This window comes from Carcharhinus amblyrhynchos, chromosome 15, assembly GCF_965287045.1.
Source record: "Carcharhinus amblyrhynchos chromosome 15, sCarAmb.v2.hapA, whole genome shotgun sequence".
NCBI lineage: Eukaryota > Metazoa > Chordata > Chondrichthyes > Carcharhiniformes > Carcharhinidae > Carcharhinus > Carcharhinus amblyrhynchos.
This window is the reverse complement of record NC_137338.1, coordinates 72,145,301-72,157,881: the sequence shown is the minus strand read 5'-3', so window position 1 is coordinate 72,157,881 and position 12,581 is coordinate 72,145,301. Positions and strand designations below refer to the sequence as shown.

Sequence of the window (12,581 nt, the reverse complement as noted above, 5' to 3'; positions counted from 1 at the left end):
GAGGAGGGGAGAGCCCTGTCGCGCCTGCGCGGTCGCCATCTTGCTGGCGCTCACTTCTCCAGTGACAAGCGGCAGTGAGTGAAAAGCCGCCTCGGTCCCCGAATCAGAGGAGCGGGAGAGGCGGCGGAGTGTCCAAACTTCATCCCCCCCCACCTTAGCAACCGGCATCTCCGGTACAAAGCCCGAGCGGGAGACGCCATTTCCTATCTTAACCTCCCTCCCTCTTTATCATTCTTCACCAAGATAAGATATTAATTTTTTTTTGAATGATGCGGTGAAACGGCTCCCTCTCAGTCAGTCAGTGAGGGGGGGGAGAGCCAGCCAGGCCTTGCGGCGGTGCCGGGCGCCGCGCTCCTGGGTTAGAGAGGCTAAGTGTCCGGCTTGCTCTGTGGGGTGGCTGGCTGGCTGGGCGGCAGGCAGGCAGGCAGCAGCGGCGACGGCCCCCGTTCCTGTGGAGTGAAGCTTTGAGATGAGGCGGCGGGTGGAAAGGGGGAGGAGGCGGTGTCTCTGAGGGGAAGGGGGTGGGCCCAGAGAGCAGACACCGGGCGGCCGGCCGGCAGGCTGCCTGCCTGCTTCCCCCCAGTTCAGTTCTCCTCACATCCCCCCCGTTATTTATCCCGGCTGCTTTGCCGCAGTCTTGGGTTTATTTTGGTGTGTGGAGGGGTGAGTGTCTGTGGGTTGTTTAAAGGGGTTTATTTATTTATATTCTGTCTGTGTGTGTGAGGGGGATTTTTTTTGAGGGGTTGTGTTTCTCTTTTTCCCCCACCCCCAATGCGATGATGCACCAGTCGGAAAGCACGGCGGACAGGAAGATGGCGCACCCGCTCTACCCCCGGCGGAGCAGCAACAACCCCCCGGCCGCTGCGGCCTCCTCGGCCTCGCTCTCCAGCCTGATGGGCCGCCCGCACCCGGACGACGGGCCGCCGGGCAGCCTCCGCTCGCCGGCGCCGGGCCCCCCGTGTGCCGGCAACCCCGGCTCGCTGCCGCCGGCCGGGCCTCACCCGCCGCAGAGTCTCAGCCTCCACGCTCCCAGTCCTGGTCCCGGCCCGACCGCCGCCGCCGCTCCTTCTCCCGTTCCCGCCGCCGGCTCCATGGCCGGGGCGCAGATGAAGAAGAAGAGCGGCTTTCAGATCACCAGCGTGACCCCGGCGCAGAACAACGCCGGCTCCAACAACAGCATCGCCGAGGACACCGAGAGCTACGACGACATGGACGAATCTCACACCGAGGACCTGTCGTCTTCCGAGATCCTGGATATCTCCCGGGCCACCGACTACGAGCCGGAGCGGAGCTCCTCTGAGGAGACTCTTAACAATGTGGGGGATGCGGAGACCCCCAGCGCCCTGTCTCCTAACCAGCCTCGCCTGCCTCAGCATCAGCCAGCTCTGTTCAACGGGAGTATCCATGGCCTCCATCCACACCATCACCCTCATCCTCTCCATCACCACCATCATCACCACCACCACCATCATCCTGCCATGGTGGCAGGGCCCGGCATGGTCAACGCTGCCACTGCACCTTCAACAGGAGGAATAATTCCCCCAGGAAGCGTCACTACTTGTACTGAAAAAAATGGCACCAGTGCACCAATGACTGGATTAATGAGCAGCTCAATTGGTACGCCAACGCCACTGACTTCCAACATCAGTACCCCAGGTAATGCCCGAACTGTAAGTGGATTGACCGGTGTTAGTAGCAATATAAATATCAACGTTGGTGGGACAAGTGTTGGTACTAATGCTGTCGGTAATAGTACCAGTGTTATTGGGGCTTCTTCTAATGCTGCAATCTGCACCAGTGTAGCAGGAGGCCAAGTGCCTGCAGCAAGCCAGCAGCCTGCAGCTGGTAGTTCCAGGTTCAGAGTTGTGAAACTGGATTCCAGTACTGAACCATATAAGAAGGGTCGCTGGGTTTGCACTGAATTTTACGACAAGGAAAATGTCACAGTTCTCACTGAAGGCACTCCTGTGAACAGGACGGTGGAAAGTGTAAAGCAAGTTGCTGCCCCTGATGCAAGTTTGGAACGGGAGAGTACAAGTGGAGGGAGTTCGGTGAGCAGCACTTTGAGTGCAGTAGGTTATTACATAGAAACTGCTGGTAATGGGGAGCCAGGGTTGGTTTCTGCACCTCAACAACAGGCCTTTCAAGCACTGTGTAATCAGCAGTTGGATTTTAGCAGTGGTGGTTCACTGGCACAGACTATTTCCCAGCCACAGCTTACACAAGTCCAGCTGCACACTCAAGACGTTATGCATTCACAGCAGAGGCCAAGTGCTCCCCTCTCTGGTCGAACAAGTCTTGGTAATGTAACAAGTGTTCAACAAGCCCCAATCCAACAGCAGTTACCATACTCTCAGCAACAACAACAGCCTTCGCAGACCATGTCAGCTGTGTCCCAGCCACAGCAACTATCGTATCCTCAGCAACAGCCAGCTTCACAGATGACAACACAGCATATTATGTCATCAAATGCAAGTGCTGTCATTACAGAATATATACAGCACCCTCAAATGCAGCCCTCTGCACAAGCCATGCAGCAGAGCAGTGGTGGAGTTGGATCAACAGCAGTACCATCGGGCCAACCACAACTTGTTCAAGGCCAAGCACAATCTGTATTAGCACAAGCACAATCGGGACAGGCACCAGGTCAGCCTGTGGGACATGTTTCAGCAATGATGCCACCTACTGGTGCTGCCAATGGGCAGTTGTTAACTGGCCAACAAGGGAATACAATCTCTTTGTTACAGCAGTCTTGCTCGCCACCGATTAACAAGTCGACACCAATAGGCTTGCAGCCAAGTGTTCCTCAACCTGCTCCAACACAGCCTTTGCAGGGAGGGATGGTACAGCCGCAGGCCAGTGCATCAGGGCTTGTGCAGCAGGTAACTGTGGCACCATCAAAACAGCAGTTGTCATCACAGCCACAAGGTCAAGGGGTCGAGTGTATTATTCAAAGTGTGAACAATCAGCCAATAACTGGAATAGGTTCTACCCCATCCGCTGTGAATGTCAACTTGCCCAGTGTTGGATCTAATGTATCTACCAATATACCCACTGCATCTGCTGTTTCACAGCAAACCGCTACGCAGACCTCTGTGCAGAATGGCAGTTTGATCCAGAATGCCAGTCAGCCTTCTATACCAATGAATGCAAGCCTCCCTGTGGTACAGGGGGGGTCACAGAAAATGGTGCCTGGATCTGCCCAGTACTCTGCTCCCATCCAGTCACTGTTGAATGCAGTGGAAGATTCACGGCGACAGACAGACCAGCCAGCACTGAATGTACAACAGGTAGCTATTGGAGAAAGTGTACTGAGTGCAGCTTCTGCTCTGGTCCAGGAAATTGCTAGCAGTGCCAATCTGCCTGCTTCTGCATCACTACTACCTTTAAAGACCTTGCCACTATCCATGCAACCTGTGGATGGTGAAGATGACAGGTAAGACGTTTTGGCAAAGCCTATTGTGTTTTGTTTGAAAGTGTGAACTCTTTGCATATAAAATAATTTTACAGGAAGCTACTGCAGTTTAGCATTTGTAGCATTTTGCCCTTTACTTCTTTGAACTGTGACTGTTATTTACATGTTCCAGCCAGTTATGTTTTTACGTTGATAATTCCAATATAATTTGTTTTTATTTTAAAATTTTCTTCAAAGATATTTAACTACACATTGAACACTATCACAAGTCAAAATGGTTTCTCCCACTCTTCTGTAGACACAACTTCTTAAAAATTCTTAAATTAGCTGTTACCAGATAAAGGTAACCTCCAAAATACTGCAATTAAGAAAGACGAAAACTGTCTGGAGACTGCAAACGAGAGTAAGACCTAAAATCTTCTGTAGCGTAGTCAAAACATGAAGATTTAAAGTTACAATAGTAAGAAATTAAACAACCAGAAGGAAGGCATGTAATTCTTTGCTTCACCATACAGCTTTTGTGTTGTAACAATCAGTGTTGTTAGAGGATTAGTCCCATTGCAGATGATAGAGGGTGAATAGGAAAAGGGAGAAAATTAGCTGAAAAATTCCAGGACAGGGAGAGATCATGAATCACAGAAGTATTCTTATTTGGAGAGTAATTAAGCTCTTGAAGATATATAATTTAATCTTGCTCAATGAGAGGTGTTGACCTTTGCACTTGCACTTCTATGCCCATGCTTATTGCTGACGTATCAATTTGAATAACATGGAACATTGCCGCGGAAGGGCATTCCTGATTTTTGTATTTTTAGTTGCCAGTTTATGAAGAATTTCTTTCATAAAGGATTAAAAAGGAAAGCATTGCCTTGCAGATGCAGTACTCGTCAAAGTAGTTTAGAAAGTGACATTTGACCCTGTGTAGAATATGAGCTGAGCACTGCACACTGAATCAGCCAGTTGTTTGGCTTGTCTGTCCTACATTGCTATGGAATAGTGTAATGCTATAGCACTCTGAACAGGGACTTGGTTCTACCTCCCTTTCATTGGTGATCGGCATGGAGCTGCTGCCAAACGGATGCCTTGTGCCAAAGTTTATACAAATGCTTAACAGATGGTTGATGGATTCAGATAAAAAGATGACTGCCAAAGATAGTATAAACTGAAAGCACCTAGAATTCAAATAAAGTATTCTCCTTTTGTTTTTAAGAATTAGCAGTATTAGTTCCATTTGACATGTTTAAAGTTACTGAAGATGCATGTTTTGATCTAAATACGTAAAATAAAAGTCAGTGTATCAGTCTGGATTAAAAACTAAAGCAGTTCAAGGTTTACTGTACCTCCACCTTGCCAGAAGAGTTTAATGTCAAAACAACTTTGTGTCATGAAAATGTACATGTATTTGCACATAGGGACCTTTTTTACCTGCATGTTTTGGATTCAAAAAAAGTGTATATATGTGCATTTTTTGTTTGTGTGAAATCGTGAGGCTTTGTTGCAAAAAAAGGACTGTGCATTGGTGTTCACATTTTGAAAATCATTGGAAGTCCCCATCCCTTCCATTCATTAGGTGTGTGCACTGTGGGGAATGGTACTGAGCTAGCATTATTTTAATTAACATTGGATCTTAACTGCGAAGTAGTTTAAGGCACTGCTAACTTTGGTATAACTGGAGAGAATGGGAGAACCCCTTAAATCCGTTCTGCTGTATTCTGAAATGTCGAAGTTTCTATCACTTCAACAGTGATATACTGGGAGCTATTTATGGCAAGCTTGTGGCAGCTTGTTAAATCCAAGTGACTGACATTGGCTTTTCACTACTCTTCCTCTTCCTTCCTTTCTTTCCCTTTCCCTCCCCCTCCCCCTCTCCATTTCTGCAAGTGTAATTTTATAGGATGGTCTGGAATGAAGTGTTTCCAATTTTTTTTATTTTGATAGGAGCTCGGTTCCTTTGCCTGGCTTAGGAGAAGGGAAGCTTTTGTATTTGTTTAAATCATAGAATTAGTCAAACTAAAGCTTGCGTTGTCTAGACATTCACTGTAGTTCTTGGCATTTGAAGATGCTGCTTGAAGTAAGGACTGCATTTAATTTGCAACTCCTGAAGAAAATCTTTAGTGCTACTAGCAGCTGATGAGAAAATGAAAATTGTGTTCCTCTTGCTATTAATTACTGATAGGTATCTAAACTTTAGTTGAAAGTCAGATTTCTAATGAAAGTTAAGGTGGTAGAATCTTGTAAAACAGTTAAACAGTGATGGGTTGCTGGAACAAGATATTTTGAGATAAGTTGTTTGATGAAAAATTGGAATCTTTTGGGACCATCTGTGCAATTAGGAACAAAGCTAAAAAATGTAAACTTTTGCAACCATCTAGATACATGAAATTGAGTTTTCCATTTTTAGTTGTATGGCTAAGAAAACTGAAGCAGATTGTTTTGGTGGGTGATGGTGGTATTCAATGAAGCTACATTTTGGGGGAAGGAACATCATTTAACCTATTGGCAGCTGAAATGAGAATTTGTCAGACTCATTCAAGATTATTTCACATTCAATAGAAATAGATAAGCAATCAAAGGAACATTTGACGCATTAAATGTTCTCCAACAGCTTATGATTTCAGTACTGTTGTGGACACTGCATGATTTCATCTGAAAGGAGATATATGCAAGTTAAATCTTTCGAAGCAACCCAACTGATTCCTCCCTGATCTCAAAGAAAACTGGGATCAAGTTATCCTTAGCTTTCCATCAAGGCTATTTTATTCAGTACAGTGTTTATCTTTGTCAGCAATTATGTTTCTGTAATATCAATCTTTTATAAATAACCATTGGTTCCTAGGGTATTTTATAAGCTTAAACACCTCAGATGAGTTACTTTTTCGTCCAAGAATTGAATTTTCTCTTTAGAGTTGACTGTGGAGGTGTTGAGATGTTGAAGCTCTTTGATACATTCTCAGAGAAATGTTATAGGAGCTGTAGTTTCTACCTTGTTTCTGCATAAGGACATTATTGGGGGTGCTAAAATTTTAAGTCAGTGTTTTATGTCCTTTTGAAGTGCTGATGGATCAGGCAATGTCATAAATGGAGAATTCTTTACATTGTAAACTATTAAAATTTCATACTGGGATGAAAATTCAATCACTGATATTTGTGCTAGCATGGCGGAGGAATCTATTGGACACATTAATGATGAACTTGAATATGACCAGAATCGACCACTGCTGGACCACACTAAGTACGAGGTTCTGGAGACTCGGTGGCTGTAGGTTTCCTCATTGTTGTATACCAACACTGAGTGCTGAAAAGGTACCTGCAACTTAAGTAAATATTGCAAATCCAGAGGGTGATTGGGCCAGTGTCAGCCACTTGCGTTTAGAAGAACTTAAGAAGATATCTCCAGGTACTTTAGGAGAGTGTTAAATTTGTCATTCTGAACCAAAGAAGACAACGCTTGGAAATGAATAAAAAATTGATCAGAGAAATGGAGTTTATAGGGGGCAAGGGATGATAAATAAAGGCTTTAGGAAAACATCTCCAGTGCTTGAGTCTTTAGCTGTGCCTTAAGCCATCTTATGGTGTGAAGGAAGTTGGGAAGAAAACTGGAGGTAGAGGAACTCAAGGCTAAAGGAAAGTATAGACAGAAGTACTGTTTTGAAGGAATTTGAACATTCTGGTGAGAAATTTCAGTTGGAGGATAGAGTTATTTTAGGTCAGTTAGCACAGATGGGTAAGTGGGATTTTATGCAGGCTGAGAAGCAGGCAGTAGTGTTTTTGAGGAATTGAAATTTGGCAATGGCAGGTCATGAATGAGGTCTGGCCAATGTAAGGCGGCACAGTGGTTTAGCACTGCTGCCTCACAGCTCCAAGAACATGGGTTCAATTCATTCTCCCTGTGTTTGCATGGATTTCCTCCCACGGTCCAAAGATGTGCAGGTTAGATTGATTGGACATGCTAACTTAACCCTTAATAACCTGGAATGGGATAGGTTAGAGGAATTAGCAGGGTTAGGGTTAGAGTTAGACTCTATGGGCTGAACAGCCACCTTCTGCGCTGGAGGGATTCTGTGTATGGGGTGGCATAAATTGAATGGGTGGATTGCGTGTTCTGCACTTGTGAACTTTTTGGTCATGTTTGTATGCAAGGAATAAAATGCCTCGATGGATACCTCAAACAATGAGTGCTGAGGCCACATGTGCTGCTACTACCACTTCAGCTTAATTCAGCACTAACCAGCTATTGAACTTTGTCTCTAGGACTGTTTAATGTGATATTTGAATATAATTCAGCCTTCTGACGGTTAATGTTCCTGCATTGTTTCTGTAGGATTTCCACTGTTACTGAGTTCAGTTTCTAAATTGGTTTGATTGCAACAGTTTGTTTGACTCGTGCCTGAAATTGTCAGTTGCTTCAGAAATAAGATCAGTATCAGAGTTAATAACACTGCAGAGGCAGACATCTGGTATTATCCTAGCTGATTCAGGATTGAATAATCACTAAAACGGTTATATACCTTCAGCACTGAGCCCCTATGTTTTCTGAAGATGATGTTACCATGTGCCCACCTTGACTCCCAAGTGACCATTTTGTAACGTTTAAGCCTGAACACTGCATTCTGAATACTGACATTTGTGTATTTGTGCTTACTATCTGAACTTGACTGGACAGAACATGGAAATGCTAACGTATTGCTTTGCCAAAGCTCAAAAATGATAATATCCCAAGCTTCATGGTAACTAGGCTGCTAAATATAAAGCAATTTATTTGAGTAAGATGCCGAAATGCAAATATAAACACAAAATCTGTTCTGTAATGTTCTATTATGTGTATCAACTGCTTGTGATTGTATATTGCGGTCCAGAAACCACCTTGTGTTGTATTACCACAGAACAGGGAAAACCAAGTTACTTTTGGTTCCATGGCTATAATCATAATCCTCTGTCTTAAACTGTCTTTTACGTTTAGTTGGCTTAAGTTACATAGGTAAATTCCATGCTTTCGACATCTTGGCTATAAGGTTCAAAGACGCAAAATAGACAGCTCTTTCCCATTGGCTCCCAGTAGTACTGTAATGGTGCTAATCGCTACATTTTTGGCAGATTTAATAGAAATATCCTCAATTATAGCAATACTTTTGCTGGTATAAATGAAACTCATGAACTTTAGTTGTCGCCCTTTCTATTGCGTCTGCATGTTATTGAAGGCCTAATCGCCTTTTCAATACTTGATACTCTTGGGTCTGATTATTTCTCCAGTTGAAGGTGACATTGACATTTTAAAGTTGGTTTATGGGTGAGACATTTTCTACAGTTGAACGGATCCATACTCTTTCTCCTTAAACCCCAAGTCTCAAGGAGATTGCCCTGTGCAGATGTAAAGACCATTCCCTTTCCGTGAGTTTAACAGTCCACATGTGGTTACGTTCTGGGTCTTAAAGGAGTTCTTTGCAGTGTGTTTTAGGAAATGGGAAGTGTTAGTTTATGAGCTTTAGTTTTCTTGCTATGATCTGCTGTCAGATGCTGAGAACATGGTGTTAAATCTGTAATAGGATTTATCCAAACATGTTTAAAACTAGCTAATCCAAAACAAAAATGGAGATCAATGACATGACTTTCTGTTGAAAACTTCATGAAACTTCTCTCTTTCTTGCGCAAATAAATTGACATTGACTTACTGCATAGTTCTTACAGTAAAGGACCAGCCACTTAGTCCAGTAGGTCCATGCTGGTGTTATTACTCCACTCACCCAAGCCTTCTCCCACCTTTATCATAACTCTTCATCATAACCTTCTTTACCTCTTTATGTTTGTCATAATTACCTTAAATGCATCTGTGCTGGTTGGCTTATCAAGCCTTGTGTAGCAAGTTCCAATTCTGGCCACTCCAGGGGCAGCAAAGGTATTTATTAGTGACTGCCATGTGTATTTATGGTCCCTAATTCCCCCATAAATGGAAATATCTTCTCTGTCCACAGTAGCAAAGTGTATATGATCTCTTATTCTTCCTACCAAAACACACCTTTCAATTATCTATATTGAAGTTCAGTTTCTAATTACACACCTATTCTACAAGTTTATTAATGACTTCCTGTATTAACTACACCATCATTTTGTGTTGTATGCAAACTTTGAAAACGTACTTCTGATTCTTGAATTCACTTTTATGTAAATGGGGAGCAATCATGGTCTTGTAGAACATTGCTTTTTACAATTTTCCAGGCCTTTAGCCCCCTATTTGCTATTTTGTAGCCATTTATATTTTCACTCGTCCCCTGATTTCAATATGCCCTTATCCATGTCATACTTTATTGAAGGTCTTTTTGGAAATCAAAATATAGTGCACATTCTGCATTAGACAATATCTATCCTTTTCTGTTAGTACAAAGAATTGAAAAAGTTGAATTTTGGTGGAAGTGTTGTACTTTCCATTCATACAATGTTCTGATTTCAGAAGTGTGTATTGATTTGAGTAGATTTTATTGGCATAGCTCTGGTTCCTTAGTATTGTGTACTGCTGAGGATCAAGACTTCTCAGTTCATTTTAATTGGTGCCACCCTGCAGTATTTTACTGGAGTACCTGACAGTAAAGAGAAAAGGTATTCAGCATTTTTCAAGCATCAGTTTTTTTTTTGGAGCTGGTGTTTATGCTAAGATGCATGTGCAATGGCCTGTGGCATGTTTGAGTTCTAAGCTAGAAAAAAGCTTCTTTCACGGCAAAGCTTGGAACTACTTTTAGGTATTTTAGAAACCTCATCTGTGGTTTTACTTTTGTCTGATGTAGGTAAGCATATATATGTGAAACATGTCACTGTTATTTCCTGCCTGGCTTTTTATGTGGAGTAATTTGTTTAAACTCTGGTTGCTAAGTTTGGCTCTGTGGTGTCTGTAATAAATAGATCATTTGAATGTTCTGTTTCTTTAACCTCAGAGGAGGGTCACAAAATCTGATGGAATAAAGGCTGAAGAAAATATTTCTTCCTTGGGTCAAAATAAAATGGATAAACCACTAAGTGGTAAAAGTGTTTTGGAAAGTGCAAGTAAAACTGTTTTATGCATGCAACTGTCTTCACAAAATGTTATGCCAAAAAGGAGTTGAGGAATCTTGATCGCTACCACTTTTCCACACCCATTCCCTAGGAAGTTGGTAAGTAATTAGATGTATGCTTGAGAAATGATTAAATTTTGCCTATGCAAAGCCAAAAAAGTGGCAAAGTGTTAAAGTAATTTAAGTCTCGTCTTTTTTGGAACCTATGAGAGAAACTTGGTGGATATAACACAGATATTTTAAAATTATTCCAGATAAAATTTCATTAATCCATAACCCATAATTCACTCAGTTGTACATTAGATGTGAGCTGAATGTGTTTAGCTATGGCCAACAGTTCTGCCTAAAGTTGGGTCCTTTTTAGGAATTTTTCTTTTTTAATCTCTTAGGACAACTTGAAAGCTTTGGACTTGAATATAACTTTATGGGTGCTAATTTGTCTTACTTGTGACCGTTATTATCTCAACTTTAATGGCAAATGTTGATGTCACAGCTAAACCAAGTTCTGTTCTCAACTAATGCTTAAATGCATACTTCCTGCACATGATTGGCTAGGTGATGATCAGTAGTGAGTTTTTCCTTCCTTACCAATCTAACTGTATTCAAGAAGAGCTAACTCTGCAAATTCTGTGGCTGGAACCTGGTATGGCCTGCTCGGCTGAGTTGCTTAATGTGAGTAAAAAAACGGGTTTACATTTATCAAGCACCTTTCAGAATGTTCCAAAGCATTTCGTTTTGGAGTTCTGTCACCATATAAGAAACATGACAGCCAATTTATACAAAAAAACCCACAACTGCAATCCAATAAATGAGCAAATCATTTGTGTTCCCCATTGGTCAAGGATTAAGTGTTGACCAGGTTACCCAGTGAACTTCTCTGCTGTTTTGAATTCTGCCTAAATTTTGTATACTAAAGCTCTCTCCAGCATATATTTTGTATGTTCTGGCCATTGTGTCATATCCCCTTCTAGTTTGCTGTTAGACAAAATGTAGTATGTTGATCAGTTGTTTGACGCTTTTCTGCTTTTTATTCTAACCCTACTCCTTCAAATAAAACAAAGTTGCTTTATCTCATCATTGCAGAAGTTCAAAACGTTGAATTAAATTTGGGCACAAAATGCATATTTAAAAGTAATGCTTTTAGTGAACTGAGAAGTCTTGATCCTCCAGTATGTGAGAAACGTGACAGTCAATTTATACATATGTAACAGGAGATCATATGATTGCTGTAAAATGGATAATATTCATAAAATACAGTGCTTTCCTGCAGATGTAAATTGTTGTCATTTGAAAGGTATTGTATTGTCATCCTTATTTTTAAGTAGATTTGTTAACCAGTTAACAGATCAGCTCTTAATCTGTGTAAAATGAGAAATCTTTTTAACAAAGTATGAAAGATTCTTACTTTCAAAGATACAAACATTCTGACTTGAGCTGGCACTGGGTCCAAGCTGAATTTATTGGCTCTTTCAGTAAATATGTCAGAATTACTTGCTGTAGAATATTCTCGTTGTATAGACGTTGAACTATTTCAGCAACTTCTATTAACTCTTGTTCAGCAGCTTTTGTGAACTTTGTATAAAATTGTAATTCTACTTTTCCAACTTTCATCATTCGGTGTAGTGCGACTCGTCTTACTAACCCAGGCCACATACGTATCAGATGGTGGGAAGTATTCTTCCCACCATCGGTGAGTTTTGAGCGATTCATGTAACTTGCTATTTTACCTCCTCTGCATTGACTTAACTTCATAACATTTGTTTTTTGATTCAAGCCCACCTGCAGGACTTGAGTACATCTTCCACGCTGAGACTTCATTACAGAAAGTGCTGCATTAACTGATGCCATCGTTTGGAATAAACATCTAACCAAAGCCTTGCCTGTAAGCTCGGGTGAATGTAAAGGATCCCATGTGAGCCATTAGAAGAAGAGAATGGATTTCTCAAGGTTTCCCATGCTAACAAAATACAAGGAAAGAAAAAGGAGGCAATGTAGCTTTGGTGAAGGAAGGGATCAGTGCTGTAATGAGAAATGACATAAGCCCGGAGATCAAGATGTGGAGTCAGTCTGAGTAGAAATAAGAAATTGCAAAGGAAAGAAGTACTTGGTAGGAGTAATCTGTAGGT

General features: G+C 42.1%; 1 protein-coding gene across 2 annotated transcripts in view; it reads left to right on the top strand.

Annotated features, from left to right (window-relative positions):
• Positions 1–525: 525 nt before the first annotated feature.
• The window catches only part of LOC145353421 (TSC22 domain family protein 1-like), a 215,360-nt gene continuing 203,304 nt past the window's right edge, over positions 526–12,581 (top strand). For both annotated transcript variants that reach the window (XM_080204174.1, XM_080204175.1), the window contains exon 1: positions 526–3,436. In XM_080204174.1, the coding sequence (XP_080060300.1) occupies positions 777–3,436 (2,660 nt within the window). In that variant the 5' untranslated portion in view covers positions 526–776. The remainder of the gene's footprint in view (positions 3,437–12,581) is intronic.